The sequence below is a fragment of the Hyla sarda genome, chromosome 7 (genome assembly GCF_029499605.1).
Source record: "Hyla sarda isolate aHylSar1 chromosome 7, aHylSar1.hap1, whole genome shotgun sequence".
NCBI lineage: Eukaryota > Metazoa > Chordata > Amphibia > Anura > Hylidae > Hyla > Hyla sarda.
Window position 1 is genome coordinate 114,298,293 of NC_079195.1, and position 14,112 is coordinate 114,312,404.

Genomic DNA, 14,112 nt, shown 5'->3' on the forward strand with positions numbered 1-14,112 from the left:
TGGTGGAATTCGCATTGCCCTCTATTGAGAAGACGCACTTCCGAAAGGTCCCAATGCCAGGAAGAGATTCCATAGTGGGTAAAGAGGCTTTTTATTTTATTTTTATTTTTGTAAAAATATAAACAGGGTCTCCAGCTCACTGTAGGATAATTGTCTATATTTCCAAGATTAATGGACACAGATTAAAGGTCCACTCCGGTGGAAAACATTTTTTTTTTTTTAAATCAACTGGTGCCAAAAAGTTAAACAGATTAATAAATTACTTCTATTAAAAAATCTTAATCCTTTCAGTACTTATCAGCTGCTGAATACTACAGAGGAAATTATTTTATTTTTGGATTTCTTTTCTGTCTGACCACAGTGCTCTCTGTTGACACCTCTGTCCATTTTAGGAACTGTCCAGAGCAGCGTCTGTTTGCTATGGGGATTTTCTCATGCTCTGGACAGTTCCTGACATGGACAGAGGTGTCCGCAGAGAGCCCTGGGGACAGACAGAAAAGAAATCTGTAGTATACAGCCACTAATAAGTACTAGAAGGATTAAGATTTTTTAATAGAAGCAATTTACAAATCTAACAGCAAGCAAGTTGTCAGCTCACTGGGGGCAGGGTGCACGGTCCAACTCTCGTCAAGCAGAAGTAGGAAAAGTGGAACGGCCAGCACACTTAAAACTCCAAGTTTATTACATACTGACTGTTGCTCACCTTGTTCCTGACGATTTTAAAGGTACAATAAACTTGCAGTTTTAAGAGTGCTGGCCATTCCACTTTTCCTTTTTCTAATTTACAAATCTGTTTAACTTTCTGGCACCAGTTGATTTAAAAATAAAAAAAAAAGTTTTCCACCAGAGGACCCCTTTAATGAGATTTGATCAAAATATACCTTACTCAATAAAAATAAGGAAGCCCTCATGACATTATGACGTGTTTGTCAAGCACACCTTAAAGGGGTATGTTGGGGAAAAACTTTTTGCTACAATTATGCTGAGCCTGGTGGTATTGCCCGCTTAACCAGACCACAGCGGTATCCCATCTCAGTCACTGATTGGCTGAGCAGGCATAAACATGAGCAGACCCCTATATGTGTGTATATATATATATATATATATAGAGAGAGAGAGAGAGAGAGAGAGAGAGAGAGAGAGAGAGAGAGAGAGAGAGAGAGAGAGAGAGAATGTCATGATCCTAAATGTGGGCACCCCTGAAATTTTTTAAGAAAATGAAGTATTTCTCACAGAAAAGGATTGCAGTAACACATGTTTTGGTATACACATGTTTATTCCCTTTGTGTATATTGGAACTAAACCACAAAAGGAAGGGAAAAAAAAGCTAATTGGACATAATTTCACACCAAACTCCAAACATGGGCTGGACAAAATTATTGGCACCCTTAACTTAATTTTGGTTGCACACTCTTTGGAAAAAGTAAATGAAATCAGTCGCTTCCTATAACCATCAATAAGCTTCTTACACCTCTCAGACAGAATGTTGGACCACTCTTCCTTTGCAAACTGCTCCAGGTCTCTCTTATTGGAAGGGCGCCTTTTCCCAACAGCAATTTTATGATCTCTCCACAGGTGTTCAATGGGATTTAGATCTGGACTCATTGCTGCCACTTCAGAACTCTCCAGCGCTTTGTTGCCATCCATCTCTGGGTGCTCTTTAACATATGTTTGGGGTCATTGTCCTGCTGGAAGACCCAAGATCTTGGACACAAACCCAGCTTTCTGACACTGGGCTGTACAGTGCGACCCAAAATCCATTGGTAATCCTCAGATTTCATGATGCCTTGCACACATTCAAGGCACCCAATGCCAGAGGCAACAAAACAACCCCAAAACATCATTGAACCTCCACCATATTTCACTGTAGGTACTGTGTTCTTTTCTTTGTAGGCCTCATTCTGTTTTCGGGGTAAACAGTAGAATGATGTGCTTTACCAAAAAGCTCTAACTTGGTCTCATCTGTCCACAAGATGTTATCCCAGAAGGATTTTGGCTTACTCAAGTTCATTTTGACAAAACTTGCTTTTTTATGTCTCTGTGTCCGCTGTGGGGTCCTCCTGGGTCTCCGGTCATAATAAGCGATAAGTGGGATAAGTGTTTGATCGTTGGGACAAACCCCCCCCCCCCCCCCCCCCGCGATCGCCTGCACGGGGCTGCGGCTCTGCTGCGGCTTTCCCTTGCAGAGAGCATGCCAACCGCAGCATGACATTGTGGCCGACACGCCTCCTCCATGTAGTTCTATGGGAGAGGTGGGGAGGCAGCGTTCGTGCCTCCCAGGGAGATTAGCTACAGTGCCATGGGTTGCAAACTTCTTGATAATGTTTTGCACTGTGGACAAAGGAAAATCTAAATCTCTGGAGATGGTCTTGTAACCTTGAGATTGTTGATATTTTTCCACAATTATGGTTCTCAAGTCCTCAGACAGTTCTTTTCTCCTCTTTCTGTTGTCCATGCTTAGTGTGGCGCACACAGACACACAATGCAAAGACCAAGTGAACTTCTCTCCTTTTTATCTGCTTTCAGATGTGATTTTATATTGCCCACATATATTGCCCACATACTTTCCCCAGGTGAGTTTAAAGGAGCATCACATGCTTGAAACAATCTTATTTTTCCACAATTTTGAAAGGGTTACAATAATTTTGTCCAGCCCATTTTTTTTTAGTTTGGTGTGACATTATGTCCAATTTGCTTTTTTTCCTCCCTTTTTTGGTTTAGTTCCAATACACAAAAAGGGAATAAACATGTGTATAGCAAAACATGTGTTACTGCAATCCTTTTCTGTGAGAAATACTTCATTTTAGGGGTGTCAACATTTAAGTCCATGACTGTATATATATTATTTTTTTTCCCACCAGGCTTAGCACAATTCAAAAAAATACTCACTGGAATGTCCCTTTAACACAACAGCTGCCAATCACATGGTGGAAAAAAGCAAAAGCCAGAAAACTACCAGCAAAAATGTGTTATCAGAATTTAGTTTGAGGATGGCAATGCAGTCCGTTCGGTCCTAGTGCTGCCGGCTAAATTCTGAGAAATTCTGCCCAGAGATTCCGTAGAGAAAACCTAGCCTTAATGAGAGTGCGGACTCCCATAGTAGTCTATGGGTTTTAACATCTTAAGGACAAAGAGCATACAGGTACGCCCTGACTTCCTAGTACTTAAATGGGCACTGTCAGATACAAAAACGTTTGATATGTTGTAAAGCATGTATAACCAATAGGTTTTGCAATTGCTTTCATTAGAACATTTTCAGTATTTCATACTGAAAAAGCCAGTCAAAGAACTGTCCCCCCTGCCTGCTTGGACACATACTAGTCCTGCTGTGTTCATTGCATCATCACCTATGTCATGGACACACTTCCTTGATTGACAGCTGTGAGCGCAGGGCTCACAGCTGGAGGAAAAATTTTCCCACTGTCAGCTTGTGTCCCGCTACTGTCAGTGTGCACATGCTGGGAGTTGTAGTTTTGCTAATGCTAGGGGAGATGTGAGCAGACAACAAACTGAGGGAGGGGATGGAGACCTGCACAGGGAGGGGGTGGAGACCTACCCTTTGAGAGGAATTCAGACTAGTGAGCTAAAATAAAAGTGTAATACATTTTTTTTTATAAAGGTGCTGGACACATAAAAATTAGATGTACATGGTCAGGATTAGGTACTGAGTGATGTATTAAAAAAATGTTTTTTTTTTTTTTGTTTGATCTGACAGGTACGCTTTAAGGACACTGTACCTGTATGCCCTTGGGAATTCCAGTTCCAGTGCGCACCAGGCAGGGACCGGACTAGGATGCCTGTTGAAATTCTTCAGGAGGCACCCCGTGCAAACCCCTGGGAGGGTCCTGAGACCCCCCCATGTCCAGATCGCGATTTGCGGCAATTCCGGGTCAATCGGGTCTCTGGTGACTTGGAGGAAAAAGTGCAAAACTATAACTCTCAGCATGCACTGATAGACCGTACATGCTGGGAGTTCTAGTTTTGCAACAGCTGGAGGCACACTGGTTGAGAAACACTGAGTTAAGTAACAAACTATCAGTGTTTCGAAATCAATGTGCCTCCAGCTGTTGAATAACTACAACTCCCAGCATGTATGGTCTATCAGTGCATGCTGGGAGTTGTAGTTTTGAAACAGATGAAGGCTTGCCCCCCCCCCCCCCCCATGTGAATGTACATGGGGGGGGGGTGGCATGTACATTCACGGGCAGGGATTTCCAGGGAATTTTCTGTTGCAAGCTTGAGATGCGGCAAATTTTCGCTTTTTCTCCTTTTACCCCTTGTGGAAAGGTAAAGTTGGGGTCTACACCAGCATGTTAGTGTAAAAAAATAAAAAAATTTACACTAACATGCTGGTGTTGCCCATACTTTTAATTTTCCCAAGCGGTAAAAGGGAAAAAAAGACCCCCAAAATTTGTAATGCAATTTCTCCTGAGTACGGAAATACCCCATATGTGGATGCAAAGTGCTCTGTGGGCGCACAACAAGGCTCAGGAGTGAGCGTGCACTGTGTACATTTAGGTCTAAATTGGTGATTTGCACAGGGGTGGCCAATTTTACAGTGGTTCTGACATAAACGCAAAAAAAAATTCCCACATGTGACCCCATTTTGGAAACTACTCACCTAACATAAAAAGGGGTATAGTGAGCCTTAACACCCCACAAGTGTTTGACAAATTTCCGCTAAATTTGGACATGAAAATGAAAAAAAAATTTCACTAAAATGCTGACGTTACCCCAAATTTTTCAACAATTTTTTGCAAGGAGAAATAGGAGAAAAAGCCTCCCAAAGTTTGCAACTCAATTTCTGCTGAGTATGAAAATACCCCAAAATGTTGATGTAAAGTGCTCTTTGGGTGAACTACAATGCTTAGAGAGATTTTGTCCGAAATTGAAGGCCACACACACATGTGACCCAATTTTGGAAATGACTCCCTTCACCTAATGTAATAAGGGGAACAGTGAGCATTTACACCCCACAGGTGTCTGACAGATTTTTGAAACAGTGGTCCGTGAAAATGAAAAATAAATTTTTTCATGTGCACAACCCACTGTTCCAAAGATCTGTCAAACGCCAGTGGGGTGTAAATACTCACTGCACCCCTTATTAAATTCTGTGAGGGGTGAAGTATTCAAAATGGGGTCACATGTGGAAGTTCCACTGTTCTGGCATCACCGGGGCTTTGTAAACGCACATGGCCCCTGATTTCTATTCTAACCAAATTCTGTCTCCAAAAGCCAAATGGCGCTCCTTCTCTTCTGAACATTGCAGTTCGCCCGCAGAGCACTTTACATTCACATATGGGGTATTTCCATACTCAGAAGAAATGGGGTTACAAATTTCCAGAGGCTTTTCCCCTATTACCCCTTGTGAAAATGAAAAATTTGGCATAATACCAGCAATTTAGTAAAGGAAATCAAATTTTTCATTTTCACATCCAAATTTAGCGGAAATTTGTCAAACACCTGTGGGGTGTTATGGCTCACTGTACCCCTTGTTACGTTCCTTGAGGGGTGCAGTTTCCAAAATAGTATGCCATGTGGTTTTTGTTTTTTTTGCTGTTCTGGCACCATAGGGGCTTCCTAAATGCGACATGGCCTCCTAAAACCATTTCAGCAAAATTTGCTTTCCAAAAGCCAAATGTGACTTCTTCTCTTCTGAGCATTGTAGTGCACCCACAGTGCACTTGACATCCACACATGGGGTATTTGCATACTCAGAAGAGATGGGGCTATACATTTTGGGGTGCATTTTCTCCTATTACACCTTATAAGAATGTAACATTTGGGGAAAAACCAGCATTTTAGTGAAAAAAAAATTCATTTACACATCCAACTTTAACAAAAAAAACTTGATCTCCAAAATCCCATTGTCGCTCCTTCCCTTCTGAGCCCTCCCGAACACTTTACATAAAAATATGAGGTATTTCCTTACTCAAGGCAAATTGCAAATTTTGGGGTGTTTCTCTCCTTTTAGCCCTTGTTATAATTCAAAAACTGGGTCTATAAGAACATGGGAGTGTAAAAAATGAAGATTTTGAAATTTCTCCTTCACTTTGCTGCTATCCCTGTGAAACATCTAAAGGGTTAACACACTTTCTAAATATCATTTTAAATTCTTTGAGGGGTGCAGTTTTTAGAATGGGGTCATTTATGGTGTATTTCTAATATGAAGGCCCTTCAAATCCACTTCAAAACTGAACTGGTACCTGAAAAAAGTCAGATTTGGAAAATTTTGTGAAAAATTGGAAAATTGCTGCTAAACTTTGAAGCCCTCTGATGTCATCCAAAAGTAAAAACATGTCAACTTTATGATGCAAACATAAAGTATACATATTGTTGGAGATTTTCAAAAACTACTGTAATTTCTGTCCCAGCAATATTATTCACACCATTTTTTCCTAACATTTCCAAAGGTCTTTTGTGCTGATTTGAAAATATGTGAAAATTCATTTTTGCGCCACTTTTTTTTTGTTATTTCTGAGCTTAAATCTGAGTGCAGGTGCCATGTCCAAGAAACAAATTAATAATTTTTTTTTTTTTTTTTGTAATAACAGTTTTCAATAATAATTATTTCTTTTTTAACCCCTTCCCGCTATTGGACGTATGCATACGTCCAGGCGAACTACACGTTCGCGCAAATGGACGTATGCATACGTCCAAGCGATCTCCTGCTCTGCCGTGGGCAGCGCAGGAGATCGCGGGTGGGACTCAGCTGTCAATCACAGCCGGAGTCCCACCGCAGCTGCCGGGGCCGCGATCGCGCTGGTCCCGGCAGCATTAACCCCATAGATGCCGTGATCAGTTCTGATCACGGCATCTATGGTGTTTGCAGGGGGAGCGCTCTCCCCCTGCCCATCAACGGCGGCGCCGCGATAAAATAAGGGGGATCGAGGGTGTTCAAGACACCCTCGATCCCCCTTGAAGAGATAGTAGTGAGTTGGCAGGGGTGCCACCCCTTCTATCCCTGCTATTGATCGGCGGAGCGACCGACCAATAGCAGACTGGGGGCGGGGGGGGGTTAAAGTTCGGTTCCCCCCGCTATGTCCACCCATCGGTGTCCAGGCACAGCGGGGGGAACCGTGTAGTAGCGGCGGCGGTGGCAGCGGCGGTCACTTACCCGGCGGCGGCTGTGATCATGGCGGCGGTGGAGGTGAGTATGGCGCCGCATGTCCGGGAGTCTGTTGCCTAGCAACATCTGCAGGGCGACAGTTTAGAGAGTGGTCTCTAAACTGTGGCCCTCCAGATGTTACAAAACTACAACTCCCATCATGCCCAGGCAGCAGTTTGCTGTCTTAGCATGCTGAGATTTGTAGTTTTGCAACATCTGGAGGGCCACAGTTTCGAGACCACTGTCAGTGATCTCTAGCCTGAACCCCTCTAAATCTTGCAAAACTACAACTCCGAGCATTCAGGAACAGCAAATGGCTGTCTCGGCATGCTGGGAGTTGTACTTGCGTGCCTCCAGCTGTTGCATAACTACATCTCCCAGCATTCCCTTTGGCAATCAGTACATGCTGAGAGTTGTAGTTCTGCAACAGCTGGAGGCACACTGGTTGGGAAATACCGAGTTAGGTTATAGGTTGTATTACCTAACTCAGTATTTTCCAACCAGTGTGCCTCCAGCTGTTGCAAAACTACAACTCCCAGCATGCACGTTCTGTCAGTGCATGCTGGGAGTTGTAGTTTTGCCCCCCCTCCCCCTCCCATGTGAATGTACAGGTTACATTCACACTGGCGGCGGATTACAGTGAGTTTCCCGCTTCAAGTTTGAGCTGCAGCCGCAGCTCAAACTCCTAGCGGGAGACGCAGTGTAATCCGCCGTTAGTGTGAATGTAACCTAAAAACACTACACTACACTAACATAAAATAAAGAGTAAAACACTATATATGCACACGTACACTGCCCCCCCTACCACCCCCCCTTCCCCCCCAATAAAAATGAAAAACGTATCCTACAGCAGTGTTTCCAAAACGGAGCCTCCAGCTGTTGCAAAACAAAAACTCCCAGCATTTCCGGACAGCCATTGACTGTCCAAGCATGCTGGGAGTTTAGCAACAGCTGGAGGCACCCTGTTTGGGAATCACTGGTGTAGAATACCCCTATGTCCACCCCTATGCAAATCCCTAATTTAGGCCTTAAATGCGCATGGCGCTCTCACTTTGGAGTATTTCTCACTTTGGAGTATTTCAAGGCAACGGAATAGGGCCACATATGGGGTATCGCCGTACTAGGGAGAAATTGCCTAACAAATTTTGGGGGGCTTTTTCTCCTTTTACCCCTTATGAAAAGGTAAAGTTGGGGTCTACACCAGCATGTTAGTGTAAAAAAAAACATTTTTGTACACTAACATACTGGTGTTGCCCCATACTTTAAAGTTTCACAAGCGGTAAAAGAAAAAAAGCCTCCAAAATTTGTAACGCAATTTCTCCTGAGTACGGAGATACCCCATATGTGGGCGCAAAGTGTTCTGGGGACGCACAACAAGGCTCAGAAGGGAGAGTGCACCATGTAAATTTGAGGTCTAAATTGGTGATTTTCACAGGGGTGGCTGATTTTACAGCGGTTCTGACATAAGTGCAAAACAATAAATACCCACATGTGACCCCATTTTGGAAACTACACCCCTCACGGAATGTAATAAGGGGTACAGTGAGCATTTACACCCCACAGGTGTCTGACAGATCTTTGAAACAGGGGTCTGTGAAAATGAAAATAATTTTTTTTTATTTGCACAGCCCACTGTTCCAAAGATCCGTCAAATGCCAGTGGGGTGTAAATTCTCCCTGCACCCCTTATTACCTTCCGTTAGGGGTGTAGTTTTAAAAATGGGGTCACATGTGGGGGGGTCCACTGTTCTGGCACCACGGGGGGCTTTGGAAATGCACATGGCCAAATTCTCTCTCCAAAAGCTCAATGATGCTCCTTCTCTTCTGAGCATTGTAGTTCGCCCCAAGTGCACTTCACGTCCACTTATGGGGTATTTCCATACTCAGAAGAGATGGGGTTACAAATTTTGGGGGGTATTTTCTGCTATTATCCCTTGTAAAAATGTAAAATTTGGGGGAAAACAAGCATTTTAGTGTAAAAAAAAAATTTTTTTTTACATATGCAAAAGTCGTGAAACACCTGTGGGGTATTAAGGTTCACTTTACCCCGTTTTACGTTCCCCAAGGGGCCTAGTTTCCAAAATGGTATGCCATGTGTTTTTTTTTTTGCTGTTCTGGCACCATAGGGGCTTCCTAAATGCGGCATGCCCCCAGAGCAAAATTTGCTTCCAAAAAGCCAAATGTGATTCCTTCTCTTCTGAGACCTGTAGTGCGCCAGCAGAGCACTTTTCATCCCCATATTGGGTGTTTTCTGAATAGGGAGAAATTGGGCTTCAAATTTTGGGGGGTATTTTCTGCTATTACCTTTTTTTTTTTAAATGTAAAATTTTTGCTAAACCAAGCAATTTTGGTAAAAATTTTTTTTTTTTTTTTGCATATGCAAAAGTCGTGAAACACCTGTGGGGTATTAAGGTTCACTTTATCCCTTGTTACGTTCCTCAAGGGGTATAGTTTCCAAAATGGTATGCCATGTGTTTTTTTTTGCTGTCCTGGCACCATAGGGGCTTCCTAAATGCGACATGCCCCCTAGCAAAATTTGCTCTCAAAAAGCCAAATATGACTCCTTCTCTTCTGAGCATTGTAGTTCGCCCGTAGTGCACTTCAGGTCAACTTATGGGGTACCTCCATACTCAGAAGAGATGGGGTTACAAATTTTGGATGTTATTTTCTGCTATTAACCCTTGCAAAAATGTGAAATTTGGGGGGAAACACACAATTTAGTGAAAAAAAATTGTTTTTTTTTACATATGCAAAAGTCATGAAACACCTGTGGGGTATTAAGGCTCACTTAATTCTTTGTTACGTTCCCGAAGGGGTCTAGTTTCCAAAATGGTATGCCATGTGTTTTTTTTGCTGTTTTGGCACCATAGGGGCTTCCTAAATGCAACATGCCCCCCAAAAACAATTTCAGAAAAACGTACTCTCCAAAATCCCCTTGTCACTCCTTCGCTTCTGAGCCCTCTACTGCGCCCGCCGAACAATTTACATAGACATATGAGGTATGTGCTTACTCAAGAGAAATTGGGCTACAAATTCAAGTATAAATTTTATCCTTTTACCCCTTGTAAAAATTCAAAAATTGGGTCTACAAGAATATGCAAGTGTAAAAAATGAAGATTTTGAATTTTCTCCTTTACTTTGCTGCTATTCCTGTGAAACACCTAAAGGGTTAAAACACTTACTGAATGTCATTTTGAATACTTTGGGGGGTGCAGTTTTGTAATGGGGTCATTTATGGGGTATTTCTAATATGAAGACCCTTCAAATCCACTTCAAACCTGAACTGGTCCATGAAAAATAGCGAGTTTGAAAATTTTGTGAAAAATTTTAAAATTGCTGCTGAACTTTGAAGCCCTCTGGTGTCTTCCAAAAGTAAAAACACATCAATTTTATGATGAAAATATAAAGTAGACATATTGTATATGTGAATCCAAAAAGAAAATATTTGGAATATCCATTTTCCTTACAAGCAGAGAGCTTCAAAGTTAGAAAAATGCAAAATTTTCAATTTTTTCATCAAATTTGGGGATTTTTCACCAAGAAAGGATGCAAGTTACCACAAAAATTTACCACTATGTTAAAGTAGAATATGTTACGAAAAAACAATCTCGGAATCAGATTGATAAGTAAAAGCATTCCAGAGTTATTAATGTTTAAAGTGACAGTGGTCAGATGTGCAAAAAAGGGCTGTGTCCTAGAGGTGAAAATGGGCTGTGTCCTTAGGGGGTTAAATAATTACTTAAATAATACCTTTCCCCCTCCCCCCCAAAAAACAAAGAAAAACAAAAACAATAAAACTACAACCTTTTCTGTAATTTAAAAAAGCTGGTGTGAAAATTTAATGTAAACTGGACTCTCACCCCTTTGAAAATATCATGTAAAGCAGACAATATACGTGGACACGCCCAATTTTACAAAACTAACGTGAACAGTGTAAACCGCGGCACAAAGCTCTTTGAAAATGTGGTCGATACTTTTCGCGGCAAAATACATTTTTTTTGCGTAAAATTATTTGAGAATCTCCCCCATTGTATATGTGAATAAATATATAATTTATTTGGTGTGTCAATTTTCCTTACAAGCAGAGGGCTTTCAAAGTAAAAAAAAAATGTCAAATTTTTCATGAAATTTTTTGCATTTTTCATCAAGAAATTATGCAAGTATTGATGAAAAGTTACCACTATCATAAAGTAGAATATATCATGAAAAAACAATCTCGGAATCAAATTCATAAGTAAAATCATCCCAGAGTTATTAATGCTTAAAGTGACAGTGGTCTGATGTGCAAAAAATGCTCTGGTCCTTAAGGTGAAAATGACTTTGTTAAGCATTCGTGCACCAGCCCACACCTTTAAGAAATTATATGATTATCTCCAAACAGCACTGAAATGATCAGTCCATCATTTGATTATCTACTCCCCAAATTATCTAGAGAGTAACACTATACCACCTGACAAAATAAGATACTACATTATCTCTTAAGGTTTATTATCTTGTAAGTGAATATGAGCAAAAAAATTTAACATGTTATCACATATGCAATGCAGATGTAGATGAGCTACATTTATTATTTAGCAAAGTCCTACCTGATATCAGTGTTATTTGTGATTTAATCAGTAGGTAAATCTCCTATTGAGTTACATTGCTTTTTTAAACACCCTTAAAAAGCATTCATTTCTGTTATTCCTTAAGTCTCTAGCTTATAGCACTACCACACTGCTTTGTCCCCTTTTCTAAGGTAGACGTGATGTGTGTACAGCAAGCACAAGGCTTCCAATGTCTTTCCTGTGAACGTTAGATGCTTGCCACTGATTTATCTTCCTTTATGCCTTCAAATTTTTCTACATATTTTTTTTTTTGCCTTGCATTGAGATAACATTCAAAAATGCTGGTGCAGCGCTAGAAATCAGAGTATGACAGTACCACTTTCTGGTATACATCTTATTTCTGTGCAGACGGATGCATTTCTGGTATGAGTACCCCTTTTACCTCCTACACATAAACTTGTTAGGAAAACAAAAGCATTAAACATAAACTATAAAGATAAGTGGTTGAAATAACCTTTCCATCTGCAGAAGGTATGTTGGCAGGCAGTGCAACAGCAGGGCTATTGTCAAGTCCCTGTGCAGGAAGGCATCCTGACACCCTGATAAAGTGCATACTGATGCGCTTTTATTAGGCTGCAATATAACAACACACATCTTAAGGGGATAATGGTGCCAGCACTGTCTATGACTCAGAACAAAGTAATTCAATAGTGTTCTATTACCAAGTTACTATTAATATAGTAAAAACCAGTACAAAAATAGAACCTAATGGTTATTCATTATACAGGTTCAGTATTAAAGACCCAAGCCACAAAAAAATATAGTTTTATAGTCTCACCTTCCATTGCCAATCTGGAAATCCAAATGTGGAGAGTCTACTGGCTGCTATTGATGAAAGGAGCTGTCCTCTTCTAGGGTGCTGAACTGCTGTCTCCCTGCAGTTCTGCAGACACATATATAAGAACTAGATTGTGCTGCTGGTGACTTTACTGTTCACACTGCAACAACAACATATCCATTCATCCCGTTGTCTGCATTGGACATCTGGATTGGTCATAGAGGATTGTCAGTAACGCAGGCTTCTAGGGTTCCTTTCCCTCTTTATACTCCAGTTAGTTCAGCTCCTTTCCAAGTCCTGTAAAGTTTATGGTTCCTTTAGGATAGATAATTCCAGTGCTACTACATATCTCCACTTGTTAATTCAGCCATAAACTTTAATATGGATTCACTTTTCATTTGACTATGTTGAAGTAGAGAATGTGCATTCTGAATCCTGGACAGAGACAGTGAGCAGCAGATGGAAGCAATGCCTTCTGATACTCAATGTGCCTTCTAGACATACAGAAGAGAAAGCTATTGGTCTGAGCTTAGGCATCTCCTCCCCATCTTATTCACAGCTCCGAATTTCCTCCCTTCATTAAACTGTCTGAATCTCCGACGTCAATGCAGAGCATGCTGCTTCCCTCCTAAAGAACAGACTGACTGCTGCATGCTTCTTATTTCTATGGATACAGATGCTTTAGAAACCCTTTCATATTTGCAACTAACTGTTCATTTTTGGTTCTGGGGTCTTTCAGATATATCACGTGCTTAGTTCCAATAAAGTTTTCCTCTATTGAGTATTATTCTTCATCACTGGTATCATTACCTTACCTAGAACTTGTATGTGATTCTTCTTCCCATAGAACTTAAAAGCTACTTTAAACCATCCGTAAAGTCTGTACAATACTTGTTGCTTTGCACCATGCATATGATTTCAAGAGTGCAGTATAATGTAGGAGAGGGAAAAAAAAGATTTTAACATTTACAAGGAAATTGTATCTATCCTTTTTTTTTTTTATTGCTGGTATGCTGGTCCAACATACATCATTAATGTAATTTCACAAAGGAGACTGACATCAATTGATCATTACCAGGGCAATAGTCTGAGCATTGCATTTACACACTGGAAGATTGGAAACAGTAATTTTTTTTATTATTTACATTAGGGATAGGGAACGTCTAATGATCACAGTAGGCAACAATGTACTCTTTTAATTTATTTATTCACATTCAGTCAAAAGGTATTCCATGGTATACCACAGCCATATGTTTTCAAGATATGCAGAAACAAAAGAGGAGCAGAAGAAGATGCTCGTTATGCCCTTATCTGGGTGCAAGGCTGGTAGTGCTCTCCCCTATGTTGGCTACGCTTAGAGCACAACATTGAGGAGGGCATAACTTATGAAATTCATTAGCATGAAGAATGGATTTGCTGTTGCAACCAGTACCCTGCTGTGGATCAGTGGAGGGACACAGAGAAGCAGACACTACTCGAAGGCGAACTACAAGACGCAGCAGGACAACAAGGGATTATCACAGGAGTTTACCGAGAGTCCAACATTTAAAGAGCTGTGGCAAGCATATAAAATAAAAGATTTATTGAAAACAGAGAAGACAACACGTTTCAAGAAAGAAC

General features: G+C 41.0%; 1 protein-coding gene across 2 annotated transcripts in view; it reads right to left on the minus strand.

Moving 5' to 3' along the window:
* Positions 1-13,027, minus strand: part of NPFFR1 (neuropeptide FF receptor 1) — a 458,339-nt gene extending 445,312 nt beyond the window's left edge. The window contains exon 1 of one of the 2 annotated variants that reach the window (XM_056530486.1): positions 12,493-13,027. In XM_056530486.1, the coding sequence (XP_056386461.1) occupies positions 12,493-12,499 (7 nt within the window). In that variant the 5' untranslated portion in view covers positions 12,500-13,027. Of the gene's footprint in view, positions 1-12,168; positions 12,236-12,492 lie in introns of those variants that run through there. The other variant, XM_056530488.1, reaches the window with a different exon arrangement.
* Positions 13,028-14,112: the final 1,085 nt, after the last annotated feature.